At 49.9% G+C, this 25831-nt stretch overlaps 1 protein-coding gene across 1 annotated transcript; it reads right to left on the reverse strand.

Moving 5' to 3' along the window:
- Positions 1-219: 219 nt before the first annotated feature.
- LOC134340231 (keratin, type I cytoskeletal 19-like) lies at positions 220-17129 on the reverse strand. Its single transcript, XM_063037225.1, has 8 exons — positions 16716-17129; positions 15133-15215; positions 12204-12360; positions 11939-12100; positions 8839-8964; positions 5659-5873; positions 4208-4275; positions 220-435 (listed from the first exon to the last, which is right to left on the reverse strand). Exons 1-8 carry the CDS (start codon positions 17091-17093, stop codon positions 341-343), a joined length of 1284 nt encoding a protein of 427 aa, XP_062893295.1. The 5' UTR covers positions 17094-17129; the 3' UTR covers positions 220-340.
- Between the last annotated feature and the right edge of the window lie 8702 nt (positions 17130-25831).

Consider the following 25831-nt stretch of genomic DNA (forward strand, 5'->3'; position numbering starts at 1 on the left):
CCCCCAATCACCCACCGACCCACAAACCGAAGAGTGCAGGAGGGTTGTGGTCCCGGAGCAATTCGATGTGATTAATAGTCCATCAGGGACTAGATGGGCTGAAGGGCCTGTTGCTGTGCTCTATCACTCTGTAACCTCACAAGGTCTCAGCTGAGAGACGGGGTCAGGGTCCGTTTGGAAAGTTTTGGAGCACAAAACAGACTCCTCAATATGGCTGGTTGTCAAAGCCTTTATTCGCGTCTCAAAGATACAGAAAGCAGAAAAATCACTTGATATCTGTGTTAAGCCATGCACTGAAGTCTCCCCCTTGCTGTTTTCCAAGGCCCCCCCGCCATCTTGATTAATTTATCGGCTCCATACGAGTAGACACCACTTTCCCGTTCACAACCTCCTCCACCACGGTGAACGTCGTGGTCTGAGTGGAAACAACGGGCTCTGAAATGAAAACCAGTCAGTCAGGGATCTCACAGGACGTTCGCCTGATACAATCACCAATCAGCAGTCACAAGACCATCAGACATAGGAGCAGATTTGGGCCATTCAGCCCATCGTGTCTGCACAGCCATCCCATCATGGCTGATTTACTATCCCTCTCAACCCCGTTCTCCTCCCTTCTCCCTGTAACGCCCCGACTACCGAAGGATCTATCAGCCTCCAGTTTCCTGAAACACTGCACGGTGAATCTGTGGGATTCGTTGCCACAGACGGCTGTGGACGTCAAGTTATCAGGGTGTACTTAAAGCAGAAATAATGCGCCTAATTCTGTTTGACGTACCAAACGATCTTAAATGTACCAAATGACTTAGCCTCTGTAGTTGTCTGTGGCAATGAATTTCACAGACTCACCACCCACTGGGTGAACAAATTACTCCTCTTCCCTGTTCTGAAGATACATCCTTGTATTCTGAGGCTGTGCCCTCTGGTCCTAGACTCCCCCCACTGTAGGAAACTTCCTCTCCACATCCACTCTGTCTGTGCCCTCTGGACCTAGACTCCCCCACTATAGGAAACATCCTCTCCACATCCACTCTGTGTGTGTCCTCCGGTCCTAGACTCCCCCACTATAGGAAACATCCTCTCCACATCCACTCTATCTGTGTCCTCTGGTCCTAGACTCCCCCCACTATAGGAAACATCCTCTCCACATCCACTCTATCTGTGTCCTCTGGTCCTAGACTCCCCCACTATAGGAAACATCCTCTCCACATCCACTCTATCTGTGTCCTCTGGTCCTAGACTCCCCCACTATAGGAAACATCCTCTCCACATCCACTCTATCTGTGTCCTCTGGTCCTAGACTCTCCCACTATAGAAAACACACTCTCCACATCCACTCTATCTGTGTCCTCTGGCCCTAGACTCCCCCACTATAGGAAACATCCTCTCCACATCCACTCTATCCGTGTCCTCTGGTCCTGGACTCCCCCACTATAGGAGATATCCTCTCCACATCCACTCTATCTGTGTCCTCTGGTCCTAGACTCCCCCACTATAGGGAATATTCTCTACACATCCACTCTTTTTGCCTCTGACAACCAAGTCCATCTCCCGGTCTTCACGTGTGGTTAAGCCAGTAAGCCGGCGGAACCGTGTCTACTGACAGGAGAAGGGGCAAAGGTGGGTTACAAGCGCCTTAAAACCAGTCGCTCCGGGCAGATGGGGCTCGTCAGCCGCGGTTTGCAGCTCATCTAGGAGAAGGAAAACTCTGATTTCAAACCTTCTGCTGCCTTGCGGCTGCACCCACTCACGGGGAAGGCTTCGTGAGTAAACCGCGAGGGAAAAATCCGGAGCTGGAGTTCCTACGTTGAGTTCAACGCTGACTGACAACTCCTGGTGCCAAACTGTATCCATCTCTGCCGTTCCCTTGTTGGAGAGGAGCAGTCTGTTACATGGGCAACAGCTTGCTCTCCATATTGTACTGCGTTGACAGCAGGAATACAGCGTTTAGGGTCACGGAGAGCCTTAGACTAGACTCCATCCTCAGCCACGCACACAAAATTCTGGAGGGAGACAGCAAGTCCCGATGGAGGGCTTCAGCCCAGAATCAGGTTTAATATCTCTGTTTAATATGTTGTGAAATTTGTTGTTTTGCAACAGTAGGTTAAAGTAGTACATAATAAATTATCAACACAATATGAAATATATCAATAAAGTTACACTCAATTCGCGAAAAAGGGAGAAATATAGTGAGGTAGTGTACGTGGGTTCATTGTCTATTCTGAAATCAGAGGGAGGTCGAAACGTTGCTTTTTCCCTCCATAGATGCTGCCCGACCTGCTGAGTTCCTCCAGCACTTTGCGCGCTTCCCTCTGGATTTCCGGCATCTGCGGAATCCCCTGTGCTTTCATTCCACCTGCCATGTTCTTGCCCATTCGTCTCACCTCCCTGAAGACTTTCCGCCTTCTCCTCGTGGTCCATACATACGGGCGGCTGGCTTTGCAACACCAGCAGCGTTGTAAAGCCTGGGCGGGAGTCACGTATTGTTCTGGAGCCCTCCCTCCCTCCACAAAGAGCGGGATTTCCCATTGGCCAGCTATTTCAATCCCAGACCCCACTCTCATTCTGACACGTCGGCCCACGGCTTCCTATTCTGCCACGGAACTCTCCACAGGGGAACAATTGAGCGCATCCTGACTGGCTGCATCACTGCCTGGTATGGGAACTGTACTTCCCTCAATCGCAGGACTCTGCAGAGAGTGGTGCAGACAGCCGAGCGCATCTGTAGTTGTGAACTTCCCACTACTCAGGACATTTACAGAGACAGGTGTGTAAAAAGGGCCCGAAGGATCATTGGGGAGCTGAGTCACCCCCAACCACAAACTGTTCCAGCTGCTACCATCCCGAAAACGGTACCCCCAGGACGAAGAGGCTCCGGGACAGCTTCTTCCACCAGACCATCAGACTGATTAATTCCCGCTGACACAACTGTATTTCTATGTTATATTGACTATCCTGTTGTGCATGACATTTATTATAAATTACTATCAATTGCACATTTAGAAGGAGACGTAACGTAAAGATTTCTACTCATATTTGAAGGATGTAAGTGATAAAGTAAATTCAATTCGCAATGAACACACATCAAAGTTGCTCGTGAACGCAGCAGGCCAGGCAGCATCTCTAGGAAGAGGTACAATCAACGTTTCGGGCCGACACCCTTCGTCAGGACTAACTGAAAGAAGAGTGAGTAAGAGATTTGAAAATGGGAGGGGGAGGGGGAGATACGAAGTGATAGGAGAAGACAGGATGGGGAGGGATGGAGACAGGAGCTGGACAGTTGATTGGCAAAGGGGATATGAGAGGATCATGGGACAGGAGGCCCAGGGAGAAAGAACAGGCGCGGGAAACCCAGAGGATGGGCAAGGGGTATAGTCAGAGGGACAGAGGGAGAAAAAGGAGAGAGAGAGAGAGCAAGAACGTGTGTATATAAATAAATAACGGATGGGGCAAGAGGGGGAGGTGGGGCATTAGCGGAAGTTAGAGAAGTCAATGTTCATGCCATCAGGTTGGAGGCTACCCAGACGGAATATAAAGTGTTGTTCCTCCAACCTGAGAGTGGCTTCATCTTGACAGTAGAGGAGGCCGTGGATAGACATGTCAGAATGGGAATGGGATGTGGAATTAAAATGTGTGGCCACTGGGAGATCCTGCTTTCTCTGGCGGACATCAATTCTCCCATCAATTCACAATGAGGTCACACACGGGTTGGAGGAGCAACACTTCATATTCCATCTGGGTAGCCTCCAACCTGATGGCGTGAACGTCAATTAGGTTCTGGTAATATGCCAACCCCCCACTCCCCGGCCCCCAACCTGGCTCCATTTCACCACCTCTCTTCTCCTCACCTGCCTATCATCTCGCTCTGGTCCCCATCCTCCAACTCTTTCTCCCACGGTCCACTCTTCCCGCCTATCAGATGCCTTCTTCTTCAACTCTTCGCCTCTTCAACCAATCACCTCCCAGCTTCTTACTACGTCCCTCCCCTACCCAGCTGAAATCACCCACTGGCTTGCCTTCCATACCAACCAACAACTTCTTATTCTGGCATCTTGCACCTTCCTTTCCAGGTCTCAGCCCGAAACATCGACAGTTTGTTCCTCTCCACGGATGCTGCCTGACCTGCTGAGTTCCTCCAGCATTTTGAGGGCACGACCAAACTTTCTCAGCCCGACTGCGTCGTGCAGACACGATAAGACGGCCTACTCACCTCTTTCCTCCTTGACCACCGTCTTCTGTATAGTTGATGTGGTTGACACTTGGCCAGAAGAATGACTCCTGAAAAACAAAGGGGCAGATTGTGACCTTGCACTACGGGAAGGGCGGGGAGTGGGAGTAGGTCAAGACTTCCAATTAAATATTACCTGCCACAGAAACTTAGCACACATCTCACATCACATCATAGGCAAAGCCCACCCCACCATCGAGCAGATCAACAAGGAAGAAAGAAGCATCCGTCATCAGGGACCCCCACCATCCAGACCCACGCTCTCTTCCCACTGCTACCATCAGGCAGGAGGTACAGGAGCCTCAGGTCCCACACCACCAGGTTCAGGAAAAGTTATTACCTCCTCAACCATCAGGCAGGAGGTACGGGAGCCTCAGGACCCACACCATCAGGTTCAGGAACAGTTATTACCCCTTAACTATCAGGAAGGAGGTACAGGAGCCTCAGGACCCACACCACCAGGTTCAGGAACAGTTATTATCCCGCAACCATCAGAAAGGAGGTACAGGAGCCTCAGGTCCCACACCACCAGGTTCAGGAACAGTTATTATCCCGCAACCATCAGGAAGGAGGTACAGGAGCCTCAGGACCAATACCACCAGGTTCAGGAACAATTATTACCCCCTCAGCCAGCGGGAAGGAGGTACAGGAGCCTCAGGACCCACATCACCAGGTTCAGGGACAGTTATCACCCCTCAACCATCAGGAAGGAGGTACAGGAGCCTCAGGACCCACACCACCAGGTTCAGGGACAGTTATCACCCCTCGACCATCAGGAAGGAGGTACAGGAGCCTCAGGACCCACACCACCAGGTTCAGGGACAGTTATTACCCCTCAACCATCAGGAAGGAGGTACAGGAGCCTCAGGTCCCACACCACCAGGTTCAGGGACGATTATTACCCCTCAACCACCAGGCTTCACTCACCCCAACTCTGAACTACAACTCTTCCACAACCTACAGGACTCTGCATTAATTTACCTTTTCTAAACATTTGCACAATTTGCCCTCTTTTGTACATTCTTTAATCAGTCTTTGTTACGTATAGTTCTTCATCTACTCGATTGTATTATTTTACTTCCCTGTCAACAGCTGAGTCTCTTTCCAGGGCAGAAATGGTAACATGAGGGGCCACACGTTTTAGGGGAGGAAAGTATGGGAGGGTTGTCAGAGGTAGGATTTCTTTTTGACAGAGAGTGGTAGGCATTTGGAATGCCCTACAGGGGCGGTGGGAGAGGCATAAGCATTTCAGGAACTGAGGAATTTCTAAGATAGGGACAGGGATAACGGGAAAATGTAGGAGGGAAGGGTTGGATTGATCTTACAGAAGGTTAGAAGCTTGGCACAACATTGTGGGCCGAAGGGTCTGTCCTGTTCTATGTTCTAGGACTGGATTGTATTCAGGTTCGAGTCTGGTCTGGCGAGTTGCTTACCCGTAGCCACCCAGCAGCCTGCGATAGGTCTCAATTTCCACCTCCAGTCTGCTCTTTATGTTCAGAAGCTGCTGGTACTCCTGGCTCATGGACAGGATCTTGGCGCGGAGATCGCCCAACTCCCCTTCCAGTCCGTTGATGGTCATCTGCAGATTGGCCCTCTCTCCGGAGAAGCGCATGTCAACCTCGTTCAGGTTCCCCTCCAGCGAGGCGATCTGGGGGCAAGAGGTGGACGGTGAGAGGGGGATTTCCAGTGACCGGACTGCGCCCACCCCAACTCCCGTCCTTCTACAGACGCGCGGTAGAGAGCATCCGAACATGCTGCATCACCGCTGGGTACGGGAACTGCCCGGCAGCTCACAGGAAGACTCTACAATGGGTAGTCAAAATTACCCAACTCTACACCGGCACCAGCCTACCCACCATCCGTATACAGAAAGGTGCTGGAAGCGGGGCCGGGAACATCATGAAGGATCCTACCAACCCTGCTCACGGACTGTGTGTCCCACTCCTGTCACGGTGGAAGCTGTGTAGCATCCACGCCAGGACCTCCAGACTCAAAAACAGTGACTTTCCCCCAAGTAGTAATGGGTGATTAACACCCCCACCCACTAACCCACCACTCCACACCTCCAACTTTGTCATTTTGTGTCAGAGTCACCCTCCATAAGACATAGGAGCAGAATTAGGCCATTTGGCCCATCGAGCCTGCACCGCCATTTCACCATGGCTGACTCATTTCCCTCTCAGCCCCCATCTCCTGCCAATCTCCCCCTGTGCCCCGACCAGTCAAGAATCTGTCAACCTCTGCCTTACATAGGCCCTTAAATGACTCGGCCTCTGCAGCTGAACTCCACAGCTTCACCCCTCTCTGACGAAAGAAATTCCTCCTCATCCAGATGGACGTCTTTTTATCCTGAGGCTGTGTCCTCTGGTCTTAGACTGACCCAACACAGGAGGCATCCTTTCCGCATCCACTCTATCAAGGCCTTTCACTATTCATATAACTATACAACATATAACAATTACTGCACGAAAACAGGCCATTTCAGCCCTTCTCGTCCGTGCCGAACTCTTACTCTCACCTAGTCCCACCGACCGATCCATAACCCTCCTTTCCTTTCCTGTCCATATATCTATCCAATTTAACTTTAAATAACAACATCGAACCTACCTCAACCACTTCTGCTGGAAGCTCGTTCCACACAGCTACCACTCTCTGATTTTAAAGAAGTTCCCCCTCATGTTACCCCTAAACTTTTGCCCCCTAACTCTCAACTCATGTCCTCTTGTTTGAATCTCCCCCACACTCAATGGAAAAAAGCCTATCCACGTCAACCCTTATCGATCCTCCTCATAATTTTAAATACCTCTATTAAGTCCCCCCTCAACCTTCTACACTCCAAAGAATAAAGACCCAACTTGTTCAACCTTTCTCTGTAACTTAGGTGCTGAAACCCAGGTAATGTTCTAGTAAATCTTCTCTGTGCTCTCTCTATTTTGTTGACTAATTTCCTGTAATTCGATAGGTTTCAAAGAGATCCACCGCATCCCATTCTTCTACATTCCAGTCATTGTAGGACCAGAGCCATCAAATGTTCCTCACACACGCCTTCCAATCCCAGAATAGTTTTCAACAACCTCCTTTGAACCTCCAATGTCAGCAAACCCAAGGTGCCCAAATACTCCCAGATCGACCCATGCCTTAGAAAGTTTCAACATTATATCCTTGGATTATTCCAGGTCCTCTTGAAATCACCACCACCTTCCTCACCACCAACTCAACCCTCAAATTAATCTTCGGGAAATCCTACAGGGAGACTCCCAAGTCCCTTTGCACCTCAGACTTCTGAATTTGTTTCCCATTTAAGGCATCCGTTAGTCTTGCGAGACTGTGGATCTGCACCTGGAAAGTTTTCACTCTCCAGGGCGCAGGCCTGGGCAAGGTTGTATGGAAGACCGGCAGTTGCCCATGCTGCAAGTCTCCCCTCTCCACGACACCGATGTTGTCCAAGGGAAGGGCATTAGGACCCATACAGCTTGGCACCGGTGTCGTCGCAGAGCACTGTGTGGTTAAGTGCCTTGCTCAAGGACACAACACGTCCCCTCGACTGGGGCTCGACAACCTTTAGGTCACGAGTCCAATGCCTTAACCACTTGGCCAGGAGCCCAGACGTTCCCCATTAGGAAATAATCTACCCTTTTATTTCTTCTGCCAATGTGCCTGAACATACACTTCCCGACACTTGTATTCCTGTGCCTAGTGTCACTTTATGGACGTACACTCGATGAGTAGAAGCTATCTTATGTATTTATATTTACTGTGTTTTTGTTATTGTGTCCCCTATCTCACTGTGTTTTTTTTTGGGCTGCATCAGTTCCCGAGTAACAATTATTTAATTCTCTTTACACCCGTGCCCTGGAAATGACATTGAACAATCTCCAATCTTGAAGGAGCGAGAGGAAGATTCCTGTCAGTGGTTCCCGGGACTGAATCAAAACGATCTACATCTCGTAGTTTTCTCCAGAAGCACCATGGTAATTGTCTGTTCATTATCTCCCAGGATCTCCATTCGGCGCGACCCGCGTCGGCTTAGCGCCACAACGTTAGACAGAATCGCACTCAGCGGCTGCCCACGCCGGGTGAGCGCTCTTCAGTGAGATCCCTTCGCGTCAGGACGCTTCTACTCCCCGCTCTCGTTCCAACCCGCTACCCTGTCCCAGACTGTTTAGTGTCGCTCACCGCACACCAAGCGTACAGGAGGGAGGAATAATTGTTACTCCGGATCGGAGGCGGCACGAAATCGCATACATTTCGATAAAGAACAGTTGATCGTCTAAAAACACAATACTTATATTTCATAATGCAGCTTATCCGCACAGAGCGAGGTGTGGGCAGAGCATACCGGGAATGGGCTCAGCACACAGCACTGGGGAGTGGGCACCCGTGTTGAGGGTGATGGGGAGGGAGGGGCGTTTGTGCATCCTGACTATTGTTGGTTAGAAAGTCCAACAGCCCAGTGGTGCATTCAGACCCGGGGAGAGGGGGTGGGGAAGCGGATTGCTCACTGGGTACGTGGGGCAACAGTATTAGTCTCTGGGAATAATCAATCAACCAATCAATAGCTGGGTGGCGGCCTGGCCTCCCCCACCACCAACCCAGCCCGGCGGGTTACTCACAATGCTGTGTATTGTGCTCAGCTCGGTCTCCAGCCCCTGACAGCTGTGCCTCAGTTCAGTCAGTCTGGATTTCTCCCCATCGAGGGCACTCGTGTTGACGGTGATCTCCTGTTGCACAGCCGCAAACTGAAACAGTTCAAAGTTCAAAGTAGATTTTATTGTCAAACCAGACGTACCACACAACTCCGCCGTTAACGGTCCCAAACTCGGCTGCGAAAGGGGGAGGGTCAGGCACAGGGCTAGAAACCCCCATACCACCCCCCATCCCGGGACCTACAGTAGCTCCAACGACCTCACCCCGGGGAGAGGAAGGAAAAAATGGGATATACACCTGGGGACAACTTGAAAGACTGGGCCACAACATAGGACTCTGGTGAGCGGCTGTCGGCCGCCGATTCTGCAGTAGGGGTGATCGGCCCTCTGTGAGCCTATAGGTTGTGGGAGCATTTGAATGATGGGGTAAGTTAAGTCGTCCCCTCTGGTTCATGGTTCATCGTTGAGGGGCGATAACTGGTCCTGAACCTGGTGGTGTGGGACCTGAGCTCCTGTACCTCCTTACTGATGGTTGAGGGGTATCAACTGGTCCTGAAACTGGTGGTGTGGGTCCTGAGGCTCCTGTACCTCCTCCCTGATGGTTGAGGGGTATTAACTGGTCCTGAAACTGGTGGTGTGGGTCCTGACGCTCCTGCACCTCCTTCTTGATAGTTGAGGGCTAATAACTGTTCCTGAACCTGGCGGTGTGGATCCTGAGGCTCCTGTACCTTCTAGCTGATGGCTGAGGGGGTAATAACTGCTCCTGAACCTGGTGGTGTGGGACCTGAGGCTCCCGTACCTCCTTCCTGATGGCAACAGTGAGAAGAGAGCATGGCCTTGCTGTCAAGAATGACTTTTTTATTAAGACTGGTGATAAAGTTTAACAAGGAAGGTCTGCGTGAAACCCATTGGACATTGGAAGTTGAGAGAGCGTGATTGTCGAGAGGATGTATCCTGTGCTGGGCATTGGCAGCCAAACCATTGCACAGGGGCTAGACAGGGAGGGAAGCTGGTTCTTGGAAAGTAGGTTCAATCAGTGTAACCTCTCTACAGCGAGGGTACACCTACTCATATTAAACCATATAACAAATACAACACGGAAACAGGCCATTTCGACCCTTCTAGTCCGTGCAGAACTCTTACCCTCTCCTATTCCCACCGACCTGCACTAAGCCCATAACCCTCCATTCCTTTCCTGTCCATATATCTATCCAATTTAACTTTAAACAACAACATCTAACCTGCCTTAACCACTTCTGCTGGAAGCTCGTTCCACACAGCTACCACTCTCTGAGTAAAGAAGTTCCCCCTCTTGTTACCCCTAAACTTTTGCCCTTTAATTCTCAACTCATGTCCTCTTGTTTGAATCTCCCCCACTCTCAATGGAAAAAGCTTATCTACGTCAACTCTATCTATCCCCCTCATAATTTTAAACACCTTTATCAAGTCCCCCCTTAACCTTCTACGCTCCAAAGAATAAAGACCTAACTTGTTCAACCTTTCTCTGTAACTTAGGAGATGAAACCCAGGGAACATTTTAGTAAACCTCCTCTTGTACTCTCTCAATTTTATTGACATCCTTCTTATAATTCGGTGACCAGAACTATACACGATACTCCAGATTTGGCCTTACCAATGCCTTACACAAATTCAACATTACATCCCAACTCCTATTCTCAATGCTCTGATTATTAAAGGCTAGCAAACCAAAAGATTTCTTCACCACCCTATCCACATGAGATTCCATCTTCAGGAAACTATGCACCATTATTTCTAGATCCCTCTGTTCTAAAGCATTCTTTAATACCCTACCATTTACCTTGTATGTCCTATTTTGATGAGTCCTACCAAAATGTAGCACCTCACATTTTTCAGCATTAAACTCCATCTGCCATCTTCCAGCCCACTCTTCTAACTGTCCTAAATCTCTCTGCAAGTTTTGAATACCTACCTCATCATCCACAGCACCACCTGTCTTAGTATCTTACCCCTTGATATCGGCATTAGACAGGCCAGAAAGTCTTCGTTTGAGTTCAGTGCTTTTAGTCCCTTTAGAACAGAGAGGAGGGGGAATTTTTTTAGCCAGGGGCTGGTGAGTTAGATCATAGGAGGGATGGGTTAGATTGATATTGGTGCAGGTGAAAAGGTCAGCACAACTTCATGGGCTGAGTGCCCTGTATTCTGCTGTAATGTTCGATGTTCTGTAGGAAAAGCTATAGTTGCCTGCTCGCTGGTGGGCAAGATTATGGATAAATTGATCGTTTGGGAACCTGTGGGATGGTGAGGGAGGAAATGTTTCTTGAATTGGGGTGGTGGGACAGAGTCTAAAGTTTGGAGACAGGACGTTCCAGAGAATCGTCACCGAGTCTTCCTTTCAAACAGCACAGAAAGAAGCTGTTCAGCCCAGTGGCTCCAGAGGGGCAAAGTTAAACAGGAAGCACATGGATGTGCAGGATCTGATTTCTTTTCTCCCTTGACAACTGATCGTGTGTCAAATGTTAACTTTAAATCTACAGAAGATGGCACTGAGGGATTGAGTGAGGATCGGCTGTGAAGGGATAGAACCAGCATGATGGTCTGAATGTCCTCCTCCTTTCCGTGTGGGGCTTAAACCTGGAATTCTGAGGGTGACAGGTGCGAGGGCTAGTGTGATGGTGCAGAGATCGGGGTGGGATGACACCGTAACGGCTGACAAGGTGCTAATACATCATGTGGGGTGGGGTGGGGGGAGCTTCAGACCAGGGAGTTGAATTCCAGCGGTGTCTCTGAGGCAGCTGCTCATTCTGCCCAAGATCTCTGACTTCTCCAGTTTCCTCCGGTATTCCAAAGACAGGGCGGTACACAAGGGCTCAGGGTAAATTGTCCTCTGACTAGATTCGGGTTGAGAGGATAATTGGATGGGCCATTATGAATTGGGAGAGAAGATGCAACGGGCCGAATGGCCTGAATATGCCCCTATACCCTGCGGTCACCTGGACGTGTGAACAGGTAGGTGGATGGGCCGCGGGGCTCGAAGGGACAGGGAGGGCCTGTTCGGCGCGGAATCTGGGAATAAGATCCCTGTTACCTGCTGCTTGTACCAATCGTCGGCGTCTGCCTTGTTCTGGGCGGCCATGGCTTCATACTTGGCCCGAATTTCTCCCAGAACCTTGAGCAAGTCCACGGAGTCTGCAGCTCTGACATCGACAGAAACGTTGCCAGTCATCTGGGACTTCAGGCTCCTGAGCTCCTGCAGGAAGGAAGAATACGCAGGGATTTCACTCTCTGATTCTCGGCAGTGACACGGAACAGAAACGACTCACAATGTTTGGGCAGTTACGCCCATTGCTTACATCTTCATGGTTTTTCCTGATGTAAATGAGCTCCTCTTTCAGGTTCTCAATCTCGGTCTCCAGCTGGCTCTTCTCGAGGGTGAGGTTATCCAACATCATGCGCAGACCATTGATATCGTTCTCAACGGACATCCTGATGGACAACTCAGTTTCAAACCTATCGAGATGGGAAAAGAGCAGGAGATTCTGGTCATCGGTGGCCAGGGCTGAAGTCATTAAGTATTTCCTGCACCGAACTGTACAAGGTATTTGGGCCTGTACTCACTGGAATTCAGTAGAATGAGGGGTGACCTCATTGAAGCTCATCTATTGGTGAAAGGTCGAGATTAGATATGGAAAGGATGTTTCCCATAGTGGGGGAAGTCTAGGACCAGAGGACACAGATAGAGTGGATATGGAGAGGATGTTTCCTATAGTGGGGGAAGTCTAGGACCAGAGGACACAGATAGAGTGGATGTGGAGAGAATGTTTCCTATATTGGGGGGAGTCTAGGACCAGAGGGCACAGATAGAGTGGATGTGGAGAGGATGTTTCCTATAGTGGGGGAGTCTAGGACCAGAGGACACAGATAGAGTGGATGTGGAGGGGATGTTTCCAATGGTGGGGGAGTTTAGGACTAGAGGACACAGATAGAGTCGATGTAGAGAGGATGTTTCCTATAGTGGGGGAGTGTAGGATCAGAGGCCACAGATCGAGTGGATGTGGAGAGGATGTTTCCTATAGTCGGGGAGTCTAGGACCAGAGGACACAGATAGAGTGGATTTGGAGAGAATATTTCCTGTAGTGGGGGAGTCTAGGACCAGAGGGCACAGATAGAGTGGATGTGGAGGGGATGTTTCCTATGGTAGGGGAGTTTAGGACTACAGGACACAGATAGAGTGGATGTGGAGAGGATGTTTCCTATATTGCGTGAGTCTAGGATCAGAGGACACAGATAGAGTGGATGTGGAGAGGATGTTTCCTACAGTGGGGGTGTCTAGGACCAGAGGACACAGATAGAGTGGATGTGGAGAGGATGTTTCCTACAGTGGGGGTGTCTAGGACTAGAGGGCACGGGCTTAGAATAGAGGAGCATCCTTTTAGACAGGAGATGAGGAGGAATTTCTTTATCCAGAGAGTGGTGAGTCTGTGGAATTCATTGCCACGGGCAGCTATGATGGCCAAGTCTGTATGGATATTTTAAGCAGAAGTTGGTAGATTCGTGACTGGTCAGGGCACGAAGGGGTACGGCGGAAAAGGCAAGAGATTGGGGACCAAGATAAAAAATGGATCAGCCGCAATGAAATGGCGGAGCTGACTCGATGGACCAAATGGCCTGATTCTTTTCCTACAGCTTACGGTCTTATACAAGACACCAAAGCGCAAAGTGAAGTTATCATCAAAGTACGTGGATGTCACAAGTTTCATTTTCCGGCGGGTATTCGCAGTGAGTACCAAGAAACAGAAGAGAATCGATAAAAGACCCTCCTCGCGGAGATGAACAATCACCCAATGCAGAAGGCTGGGTGAGACCAGAACAAGAGGTCATGGGTTCAGGAGGTGAAAGGTGAAATATATTGGGGTGGGGGTGGGGAGAGGAAACTTCTTCACTCAGTGAGTGTGGAAGAAGCAGCTGGCAGCAGCGGTGGTCGTGGGTTTGATTGCAACGTTTAAGAGAAGCTTGGACAAGTGCGTGGATGGGAGGGGTGTGGTGGTCTCCAGTCCGGGTCCAGATTGGTATAGACTAGATGGGCCGAAGGGCGTGTTTCCCTGCTGCAGTGCTCTACGATTCTATCTCAAATTAAAATCATTTTAGTCCCCCTCCCGCTCTCCTTACTATCTGGTTCTCCATCCCTGCACTTGGACGAAGCGCAAACATTTGCCCCAGAGGGGTTGATGGCGAAGCATTAAAAAATATGGGATCCATTGGGGGACAGCGCTAGAAATCAAGTCGGAGGTTTGAGAGGAGATTCGCCGACAAGTCCTGTTAACTCATTGCACGCCGAACTCGAATTCGAATTCGCTGCATACCGTGACAGAGAAGACAGACAGCTGTTAGAATCTGGAGTGAAAAAAAAAAACACAAGATGCTGGTCGGGCAGCATCTGTGGAGGAAGATTTATGTTGCCAATAGTCTATGTCATTTCCAACAACACGAGACACTCTGAAGATGTAAATCCAGAGCAAACCACACACACAGAATGCTGGACGAACTCAAAACGTTGGGAGGCATCTGTGGAGAGGAATAAAGAGTTTTGGTTTCTCTCCATAGATGCTGACTGACTTGCTGAGTTCCTCCAGGAGAGACAGAGACAGCGTGTGTCAGTCTGCCTGTGGGCGTATGTGTGTGCTCTTCTCTATTATTTTCCATCACTTTATGAACTCAATCCATTCTCTGACAGTTAGGTCTCTGTACAGCCGATTGGAAATGTGGGTGCGGGGGGGGGCGGGGGGGGGGGAAAACCAGGAGACATTTAAAGGTTTCACACACGGAGATGTGGTGAACTAGAGTTCACTCGTCAAGAAACATGTGGCATGTATTGCTTTAACGCATTTCCCATGAGGGGACAAAGGATACTTCTAATTGTTAGATTGAGATCTCTGACAGTGTTTCACATGCAAAGTTTGTTCGGATACCAGTGTCACTGTATTGTATTTGACTTTCTGAAAAGCATGAGACTTTTTATAATATTATTCCAGTTTTTGTAGGGGGGGGGAGAATACGGTGGGTCTACTTCCCGTTTCTTTGCCTCATACTCCAGCCCAGTAGGCGGCGGTAATGGACCTTATGCTGGTCCGCCAGTCGCCATTAAACCTCCCGAGAAGAAGACGACGACCTGGAGGAATCATTTGGTCCACTGTACGCCCTTCAGCGGAAGGGAGAGGGGCTGGAGGAGGCGGACGCGGTCAATTGGACCCCAATACTCGCATCGGCCGGCTCGGTACTAACTTGGCTTTGAAGTCTTCCGCCGCCAGTTTGGAGTTGTCCACTTGAAGCATCATTTCGGAGTTGGCGAGGATCAAGTCCTTGATCTGTGGGAGACAGGAGGTGAAAATGGACTGGGTGGAGGTAGGGCGGCGTGGGGAAACACAGGCACACTGTCCCGCCCGCGTCTGGTTTGCAAGGTTATACCCTGACCCTCAATTCCTACCTCCTCTCCTCCACCCTACCCTTCCCTCCACCCTCTCCACACCCAGCATTCCCTCCATCAAAGTTTGTTCTGTTTTGTTTTACAGGTGAGAGGACCAACGTTTGCTCTGAGCAGAATTTTTTTTTTACACGGTCTGAAAATTTTATATTAACATTTTATGAAATAAAATTCTGGCTGCAATGAATGTACGGTCAGCTGGTTTATCTTAAACATCCCACCCCGCCCTTTCCCGCTTCATTTACCGCTCTTCACCATTCCCCCCTCTCCCTTCATCTTTGCTGCCCCCAGCATCTCTCTTCCCCCTCCACCCAGCACCAACTGCCTCCCCCACCTCAATTCCCCTTCCTCGCTAGTGGGATCAGGTGGCGCCACGCCCGTACAGCACCAGCGATCGGGGTTCGAATCCCCACCGCTGACGGCCAGGAATTTGCACTTTCTCCCCACCCGCCGTGGGCCGTGGCGGGCTTCCCTCCAGGCCCCCCTGCCCCAGCCCCCTAGCGCATCTTGGACGGTGTTAGTCGATGCCGCAAATGACGCGCTTCGCAGTACGCTCCGTTGTCAGTGAGACAGGCAAATCTCACCGTTAATCGCCGCGCTACACTTTCCCCATTCTCCACCAGCCTGCAAAGGGGTCGCAACCGACTTTTAACACCGTAAACCAGCGAGTTGTTTTGTTCTGTCTGCCCACCCCCCCCCCACCGCTGTGAAACGGAGACTTTTCTTTCCCCCTTATAAGGGAGAGAGAGAGAGAGAGCCTGTGGTATGTCGAATTACCGGGTGAACGGGTAGTCTTTGGGGTACTGCAAGTCTGTGTCTTTATTGACGCTTTGCTGCACGCTCGAGTGCTCGGTTGGGGGAGGGGGTGCCGATGCTTTTTTTTTGCTGGTGGGGGACGGAACGGAGTGTCGCTACCTTCCTGCTGCTTGCGCGTGGGTGGCGGCGGGGGTGGGGGGTGGGATCTGGGGGAGGGGGCTTTGGAGTTCTAACATTTAACTGTCATCCACTCTTCGAGGCACTCCTCTGTTTTCGTGGATGCTTGCGAAGAAAAGGAATTTCAGGATGGCATTAAATGTACCTACTGAAACCTTCCCCCGGAGGTACAGCCCTCAGAATTGAGGTATGTCCAATATAGAACAGGCGAAGAGGAATTCATTCGGCCGGAGGGCGGCGGATTGGTGGGATTCATCGCCGCCGACGGCAGTGGAGGCCCGAGTCAATGGGAGCATTGAAAGCAGGGTCTTGAGAAGGCAGGTGAACGGGGGCTGAGAGGGATAATAAATCAGACATGATGGAATGGCAGAACAGACTCGACGGGCCGAATGGCCCGATTCTGCTCCCGTGTCTCATGGCGAGAAGCCGCCGTCTGCCCGGGCTCTCTTACCTGGTCGCGGAGGCTCGTGATGGTGGCCCAGTACTCGCTGTAGTCGCGGGTGGTGGGACCCGCCTGTTCGTAGTACTCCCGGATCTGAAGCTCCAGTTCGGCGTTGGACTTCTCCAGCCAGCGCACCTTCCCCAGGTACGCCGCCAGCCGGTCGTTCAGATCCTGCATGGTCTGCTTCTCGTTGGCGACGATGGAGGCGGAGGAGGCGCCCACGCCGGTGGAGGCGAACCCCAGGCCATAGCCGCCGGACAGACCAACCGAGGAGATGCTGGTCTGACCGAAGCCGTACATACTGCCTCCCCGCCGGCCTGAGTTGGCCCGGGACAAGCTACGGGACCCCCAGCTCTGACTACTGCTGCTTCTGAAGCTGGACTGCATCTTGTTTTCTCAGCCGACACGAAGCCAATGGAGTGCGGGGAACCTCCTCCCCGCCTCTTTATATCCTCACTCCCAGCCGGGCCGCCTCCCGGGGAGGCGGGGGGGGGGGCGGGGGGAGCGCTGGGCGTGGAGCGGGACCGCCACCTGGGGCTCCTTGGAGGGTTTCAAGTTACGGGGGACACACCCAGAATCCGAAACCCACTACCCCAGCCCCTCCCACGGCCGCGGAGCAGATCTGATCCATTCTGGAGAAGAGAGAGAAAAAGTTTCTCCAAGTTTATTTGTTCAAGTGCAAGAGTTTAATTGTCGTTCAACCACACTCCCGAAATCAGCCAAGCCCACAGCGTTCCTCCGGGACCCGGGGAGCAAAACACGTTACCGACCCGTACACAGCATAAAGTTAACGACGGCGGGAAAGCACACGGTTATAACATACAATGATATATTTAAAAATAATGACTGGTGTGGGGTTTGGTTCAACATTAATCGATCCCTGTAGCAATGCCGGTGAAGGTGCCAGTAACAGCGGGGAAACCCGCCCTCGTTCTCAGTCCCTGCGAGTCAGTCGGGTGTGTTGGATTTCAAAGAGAGATTTCAGACAGCGAGCTGAGGGTCAGCGGGATTACAACGGTGGGAGTGTCGGGGTAGTGAGGGAGGGAGAGAGACCACTGTGTAAGGGTCTTCAGCTGCTGGGGTGAGAGGGCCGAGTTGAGTGAGGAAGACCCCCTCCCAAGTATTGTCGTAGCCCTTTTCTCACGGTTACCATCAGGGAGGAGGTACAGGAGCCTGAAGACACACACTCAACGATTCAGGAACAGCTTCTTCCCCTCTGCCATCAGGGAGGAGGTACAGGAGCCTGAAGACACACACTCAACGATTCAGGAACAGCCTCTTCCCCTCTGCCGTCCGTTTCCTAAATGAACTTTGAACTTTGGACACAACCTCACTTTCTAAATATATACTATTTCTGATTTTCTTTTATTCAATATACGTTTACTTATTTATTCACTATTATTAATAATATTATTTTATTCGTCTATATTATGCATTGCATTGCTGCTAAGTTAACAAATTTCGCGACACATGCCGGCGATAATAAACCTGATTCTGAATGGCAAAGGGGCTCTTGGCTTTAAATAATCCCCGTCATTCAACACCACTTTCAACAGTGAGCTCCCAGCGGTGAGGGAGCTGGTTCTGCAGCGTGCTTTGGAGAGGGGGTTGGGGTGGGGGAACGAAGGGGGAAGGGCATGGCGAGACACTGAAGGTGTCGCGGTCACGCACCGCAGAGCCCAGTTGGTGCCGGCAACTCGGGCCGCTGGACCCGGACTGTCGAGGTCGGGAGTGGGGAATTGTCCCGGCGCAACGGCTCCCCCTACCCCCCCCCCACACTTTTAAAAACTCCCCCGCACAGGTTCCACTCTGTCATTGGATTCTTCAGAAAGCCAACAGAACACCACTTAACGCGTTCAGTATGAATGTAAGACGGAGAAGGCTTTTCAGGGTCTATTCTTGTCCTGGTGAGGGGTCTCGGTCCGAAACGTCGACTGTGTATTCCTCTCCATAGATTCTGCCCGACCTGCTGAGTTCCTCCAGCATTGTGTGTGTGTGTGTGTGTGTGTGTGTGTGTGCTGGTTATTCTTGTAAAGTTTCAAATGATGTATGAAGTGTACTTCAATTAAAAATAGTTGTGGGATGTAACAACGACGGGAGGTCAGGGAGAGGGGCGGGCAAGGAACCAGCGCTTAAAGGGCGAAAGACTTTTCCCGGCAGAGACCCAGTGTGGGTGTGGGGGAGGGAGAGGGTGTGGGACGCGCAGCTTCCGTCCCGTTGATAGTGGATGTACGGTCAGTTGCTAATTTTAAAACGGGTCATCGACACATTTTGTTGAGAGGAGGCGGGAGGAGATGTCTCGGCCAGTTCGGTTCCTTCAGGTTGTCAGAGCCGGGGGTGGGAGTGGGGGCAAGCTCCCATTATCGATTAAATGCTCCCAATGGCGTGCGTCTCAAATACCTTCTGACAACCAAGTCCAGCTCCCAGCCTTCACGTGTGGTTTAGCTACTAAGCCCGGCAGAGCTGTGTCTACTGACAGCAGAAGGGGCAAAGGTGGGTTACAGGTGCCTTGAAACCAATCGCTTCGGGCAGATGTGCTGGTCTGTGGTGGTTGGCAGTTCGCCTAGCGTTAACAAGACTCTGATTTCAAACCTTGCGGCTGGAGCCACCCATGGGGAAGGCTTCGGGAGTGCCCGACGTGGAGTTCAACGCTGACGGGCAACTCCTGCGGGGTCGCGGGTGCTAAACTGTATCGGCCTCTCGCGTTCCTTTTGTTCATCAGCTGCGCGGAGACGCGGAGCCCACCGCACTTGGCAACAGCTCGCTCCCCATATCGAACTGCCCCGGCTTGTGTATCTAGACGGCTGGGACGCAAGATTCATGGTCGACCCCGTCCAAATGAGGGTCTCTTCGGAGTTCGGGTCCCTCTGCCGCCCGGGGCTGCGGCTGATGGTAGTGACCTCCCTCCCCCACTCCGGCAGGAGGACAGACGGGTGGTTCTCCCACCTCCCCCCCCCCGACACGCCCTTCGGCCGCTGGCACAGCGCCCATGTGAGCTCCGAGCAATTGAGAGATGATCGCGGTTGGCTTTGCCCCTTCCTCAGGGTTTACCAGCTTGAGCTGAGAGAAAAATAATAATAATTTTAAAAAAGAAATGGTAGAAGAGATTGAAAATCAAAATTGAAACAATAAAAGGAGAAATATGCCGCTTGATAGAGTCTAAAAAGGATAAACCGAACAAGAAAGTTAAGAGAAAAAGGAAAAGAAATATAATGTCCAATCAACCCAACAAAAGCGCGGTAGAGTTTATAGATGAACTAAAATAAAATAAAAATTTTGGTGCATACAAAGCCAGACTAAATAGATACGTGGAAATGCGCCAGTAGAAGAACTCAGAAATATCAGTCCAGAAACAATTTTTTTAAAGTTTCATGCAGGAGACTAAATTCGACGCACCAAAATCCCTGGAACAGAATTGCCGCCCAACACAGAGATAATGAACTCTTATTTTGTCTGGTATCTGGTCAAACTGGTTGCGGCAGAACCAAGGAGCAAAGTTGGATAAGGGAGGGGAAAGAAAGAGCACGCGCACACACACACACACACACACACACACACACTCACACACACACACACACTCCTGCACGCACACAGACACAGTCACACACTCACACACACACTCACACATATTCGCACAAACTCAAATTCACACACACACTCACACAGACACACACACTCACACACACTCATATGCACACTCACACACGTCCACACACATACTCACACACAGAGACGCACATTCACTCTCACACTCACACGCACATTCACACACACTCTCACATTCACGCACACACTCACACACATACACACAGAGACACACACATTCACATGCACACTCACATTCACACATACACACAGGTACACACACGTTCACACAGACACTCACGCACACACACGGACACACACACACACACACACACACATACTCACATTCACACACAGACTCACACACACAGACACACATTCACAATCACACACACACACACTCACACAGACACAGGCACACATTCACACACACACACACATTCACATTCACACATACACACACAGACACGCACACATTCACACGCACTCACATGCACACTCACACACACATCCACACACATACTCACACACAGAGACACACATTCACACTCACACACACATTCACACACACAGACACGCACACTCACATTCACATACACATTCACACACATACACGTACACATTCACACACACACATTCACACACACCCTCACACAGACGCACAACCGTTTGCACTCACATATTCACACACGGACTCACATTCACACACAGAGACACATCACACACTGACACTCACAGACACATACATACTCACGCACACACACAGACACACACACACGTCCTCACACATACTCACACACAGAGACACACATTCACACTCATACTCACACACAAATTCACACACACTCTCACATTCACACACACACTCACACACACAGAAACGCACACACATTCACACACATACTCACTCACACACACACATTCACACACACGCTCACACACTCACTCACACACATTCACACGCACACTCACATTCACACACACAGGCATACACAAGTTCACACACAGACTCACGCACACACACAGGCAGTCACACACACCCTCAGATTCACACACACTCACACACACAGACACACACACATTCACACACACATATTCACACACACACATTCACACGCACACTCACATTCACACATACACACCGGCACACACAAGTTCACACACACACTCACGCACACACACAGACAGTCACTCACACACACATATTCACACACACTCACTCACATTCACACATACACACACACTGACACACACGGACACACAAACTCTCACACACACTCACATTCACACACACACACACAGACACACACACACATTCACAAACACTCACATTCACACATACACACACATTCACACACTCACATTCACACATACACACTCACACACAGAGACTCACACATTCGCACACCTTCACACACATTCACACACACTCACACAGACACAGGCACACATTCACACACACACTCACACACGCTCACGCAGACACAGATGCACGCTCACACACTCACATTCACACACACACAGACACACAAACACACAGACTCCCACATTTACACACATACTCACACACATAGACACGCACACATTCACACACACTCATATGCACACTCACACACGTCCACACACATACTCACACACAGAGACGCACATTCACACTCACACTCACACGCACATTCACACACACTCTCACATTCACGCACACACTCACACACATACACACAGAGACACACACATTCACATGCACACTCACATTCACACATACACACAGGTACACACACGTTCACACAGACACTCACGCACACACACGGACACACACACACACACATACTCACATTCACACACAGACTCACACACACAGACACACATTCACAATCACACACACACACTCACACAGACACAGGCACACATTCACACACACACACACATTCACATTCACACATACACACACAGACACGCACACATTCACACACACTCACATGCACACTCACACACACATCCACACACATACTCACACACAGAGACACACATTCACACTCACACACACATTCACACACACAGACACGCACACTCACATTCACATACACATTCACACACACACGTACACATTCACACACACACATTCACACTCACCCTCACACAGACGCACAACCGTTTGCACTCACATATTCACACACGGACTCACATTCACACACAGAGACACATCACACACTGACACTCACAGACACATACATACTCACGCACACACACAGACACACACACACGTCCTCACACATACTCACACACAGAGACACACATTCACACTCATACTCACACACAAATTCACACACACTCTCACATTCACACACACACTCACACACACAGAAACGCACACACATTCACACACATACTCACTCACACACACATATTCACACACACACTCACACACTCACTCACACACATTCACACGCACACGCACATTCACACACACAGGCATACACAAGTTCACACACAGACTCACGCACACACACAGTCACACACACCCTCAGATTCACACACACTCACACACATAGACACACACACATTCACACACACATATTCACACACACACTCTCACACACACACATTCACACGCACACTCACATTCACACATACACACCGGCACACACAAGTTCACACACACACTCGCACACACACACAGACAGTCACTCACACACACATATTCACACACACTCACTCACATTCACACATACACACACACTGACACACACGGACACACAAACTCTCACACACACTCACATTCACATACACACACACAGACACACACACACATTCACAAACACTTACATTCACACATACACACACATTCACACACTCACATTCACACATAAACACTCACACACAGAGACTCACACATTCGCACATCTTCACACACATTCACACACACTCACACAGACACAGGCACACATTCACACACACACTCACATACGCTCACACAGACACAGATGCACGCTCACACACTCACATTCACACACACACAGACATACAAACACACAGACTCTCACATTTACACACATACTCACACACATAGACACGCACACACACATTCAGACACGCACATATACACACACACACTGACACACACACATTCGCACACACAAATTCACATAGACACTCACAAACTCACACACACACACACATTCACACTCACACCCACATTCACACTTACACACAGGCACACACAAGTTCACACACACACACTCAGATTCACACACTCTCACACACATTCACACACATATTCACACACACACTCACATTCCCACATACACACACACATTCACACACACTCACACTCACACACTCACACACACTCTCACATTCACACACACACACAAACACACACAGACACACTCACACACAGAGACTCACACATTCACACACACTCAGATTCACACACACACATTGACACACACGCTCACACAGACACACACACTCACACACACACGCTCACACAAACACACATTCAGACACATACTCATATTCACACACAGACTCATACACACAGACACACATTCTCAATCACACACACACACTCACACAGACACAGGCACACATTCACACACACACTCACATTCCCACATACACACACATTCACACACACTCACATTCGCACACTCACACACACTCTCACATTCACACACACACTCTCACATTCACGCACACACTCACACACATACACACAGAGACACACACATTCACACGCACACTCACATTCACATATACACACAGGTACACACAGACAGACACTCACGCACACACACGAACACACACACGCACTCACACACATACTCATATTCACACACAGACTCACACACACAGACACACATTCACAATCACACACACACACTCACACAGACACAGGCACACATTCACACACACACACACACACACATTCACATTCACACATACACACACAGACACGCACACATTCACACACACTCACATGCACACTCACACACACATCCACACACATACTCACACACAGAGACACACATTCACACTCACACACACATTCATACACACAGACACGCATACTCACATTCACATACACATTCACACACGCACTCACACACATAGAAACGCACACACATTCACACACACGCTCACACAGACACACACACTCACACACACACGCTCACACAAACACATTCACACACATACTCATATTCACATACAGACTCAAACACACAGACACACATTCACAATCACACACACACTCACACAGACACAGGCACACATTCACACACACACACACACACTCACATTCCCACATACACACACATTCACACTCACTCACACTCTCACATTCACGCACACACTCACACACATACACACAGAGACACACACATTCACCCGCACACTCACATTCACACATACACACAGGTACACACACGTTCACACAGTCACTCACGCACACACACGGACACACACACACTCACACACATACTCATATTCACACACAGACTCACACACACAGACACACATTCACAATCACACACACACACACTCACACAGATACAGGCACACATTCAAACACACATTCACATTCACACATACACACACAGACACGCACACATTCACACACACTCACATGCACACTCACACACACATCCACACACATACTCACACACAGAGACACACATTCACACTCACACACACATTCACACACACAGACACGCACACTCACATTCACATACACATTCACACACGTACACATTCACACACACCCTCACACACAGACGCACAACCGTTCGCACTCACATATTCACACACGCACACTCACATTCACACACACAGGCACACACAAGTTCACACACAGACTCACGCACACACACCCTCAGATTCACACACACTCACACACATTCACACACACATATTCACACACACACATTCTCACATACACACACACTGCAACACACACAGACACACAAACTCACACACATGCTCACATTAACACACGCACAGACACACAGACATTCGGACACACTCGCATTCACACATACACACACACTCACACACACACATTCACACACAAAGTCACACAGACACACACACTCACACACACGCTCACACAGACACAGATTCACACTCACACACTCACATTCACACACACACATTCACACACAAAGTCACACAGACACACACACTCACACACACACGCTCACACAGACACAGATTCACACTCACACACTCACATTCACACAGAGAGACACACAGACACACACTCTCAGATTCACACACACATTCACACACATAGACACACACACATTCACACGCACACTCACATTCACACATACACACCGGCACACACAAGTTCACACACACACAGTCACTCACACACACATATTCACACACACTCACTCACATTCACACATACACACACACTGACACACACGGACACACAAACTCTCACACACACTCACATTCACACACACACACAGACACACACACACACATTCACAAACACTCACATTCACACATACACACACATTCACACACACTCA

Source organism: Mobula hypostoma, chromosome X1 (assembly GCF_963921235.1).
Source record: "Mobula hypostoma chromosome X1, sMobHyp1.1, whole genome shotgun sequence".
Lineage (NCBI taxonomy): Eukaryota > Metazoa > Chordata > Chondrichthyes > Myliobatiformes > Myliobatidae > Mobula > Mobula hypostoma.

Bases quoted from the DNA above. Each gene is read 5' to 3' on its own strand.
- LOC134340231 (XM_063037225.1), bottom strand. From the start codon at position 17,093: ATGCAGTCCAGCTTCAGAAGCAGCAGTAGTCAGAGCTGGGGGTCCCGT. The intron at 4,276-5,658 runs GTAAGCAACTCG...TTTGTTTTTCAG, and splicing joins AGGCTGCTGGGTGGCTACGG to GAGTCATTCTTCTGGCCAAG. The intron at 436-4,207 runs GTGAGTAGGCCG...TTTTCATTTCAG, and splicing joins GGTGGTCAAGGAGGAAAGAG to AGCCCGTTGTTTCCACTCAG.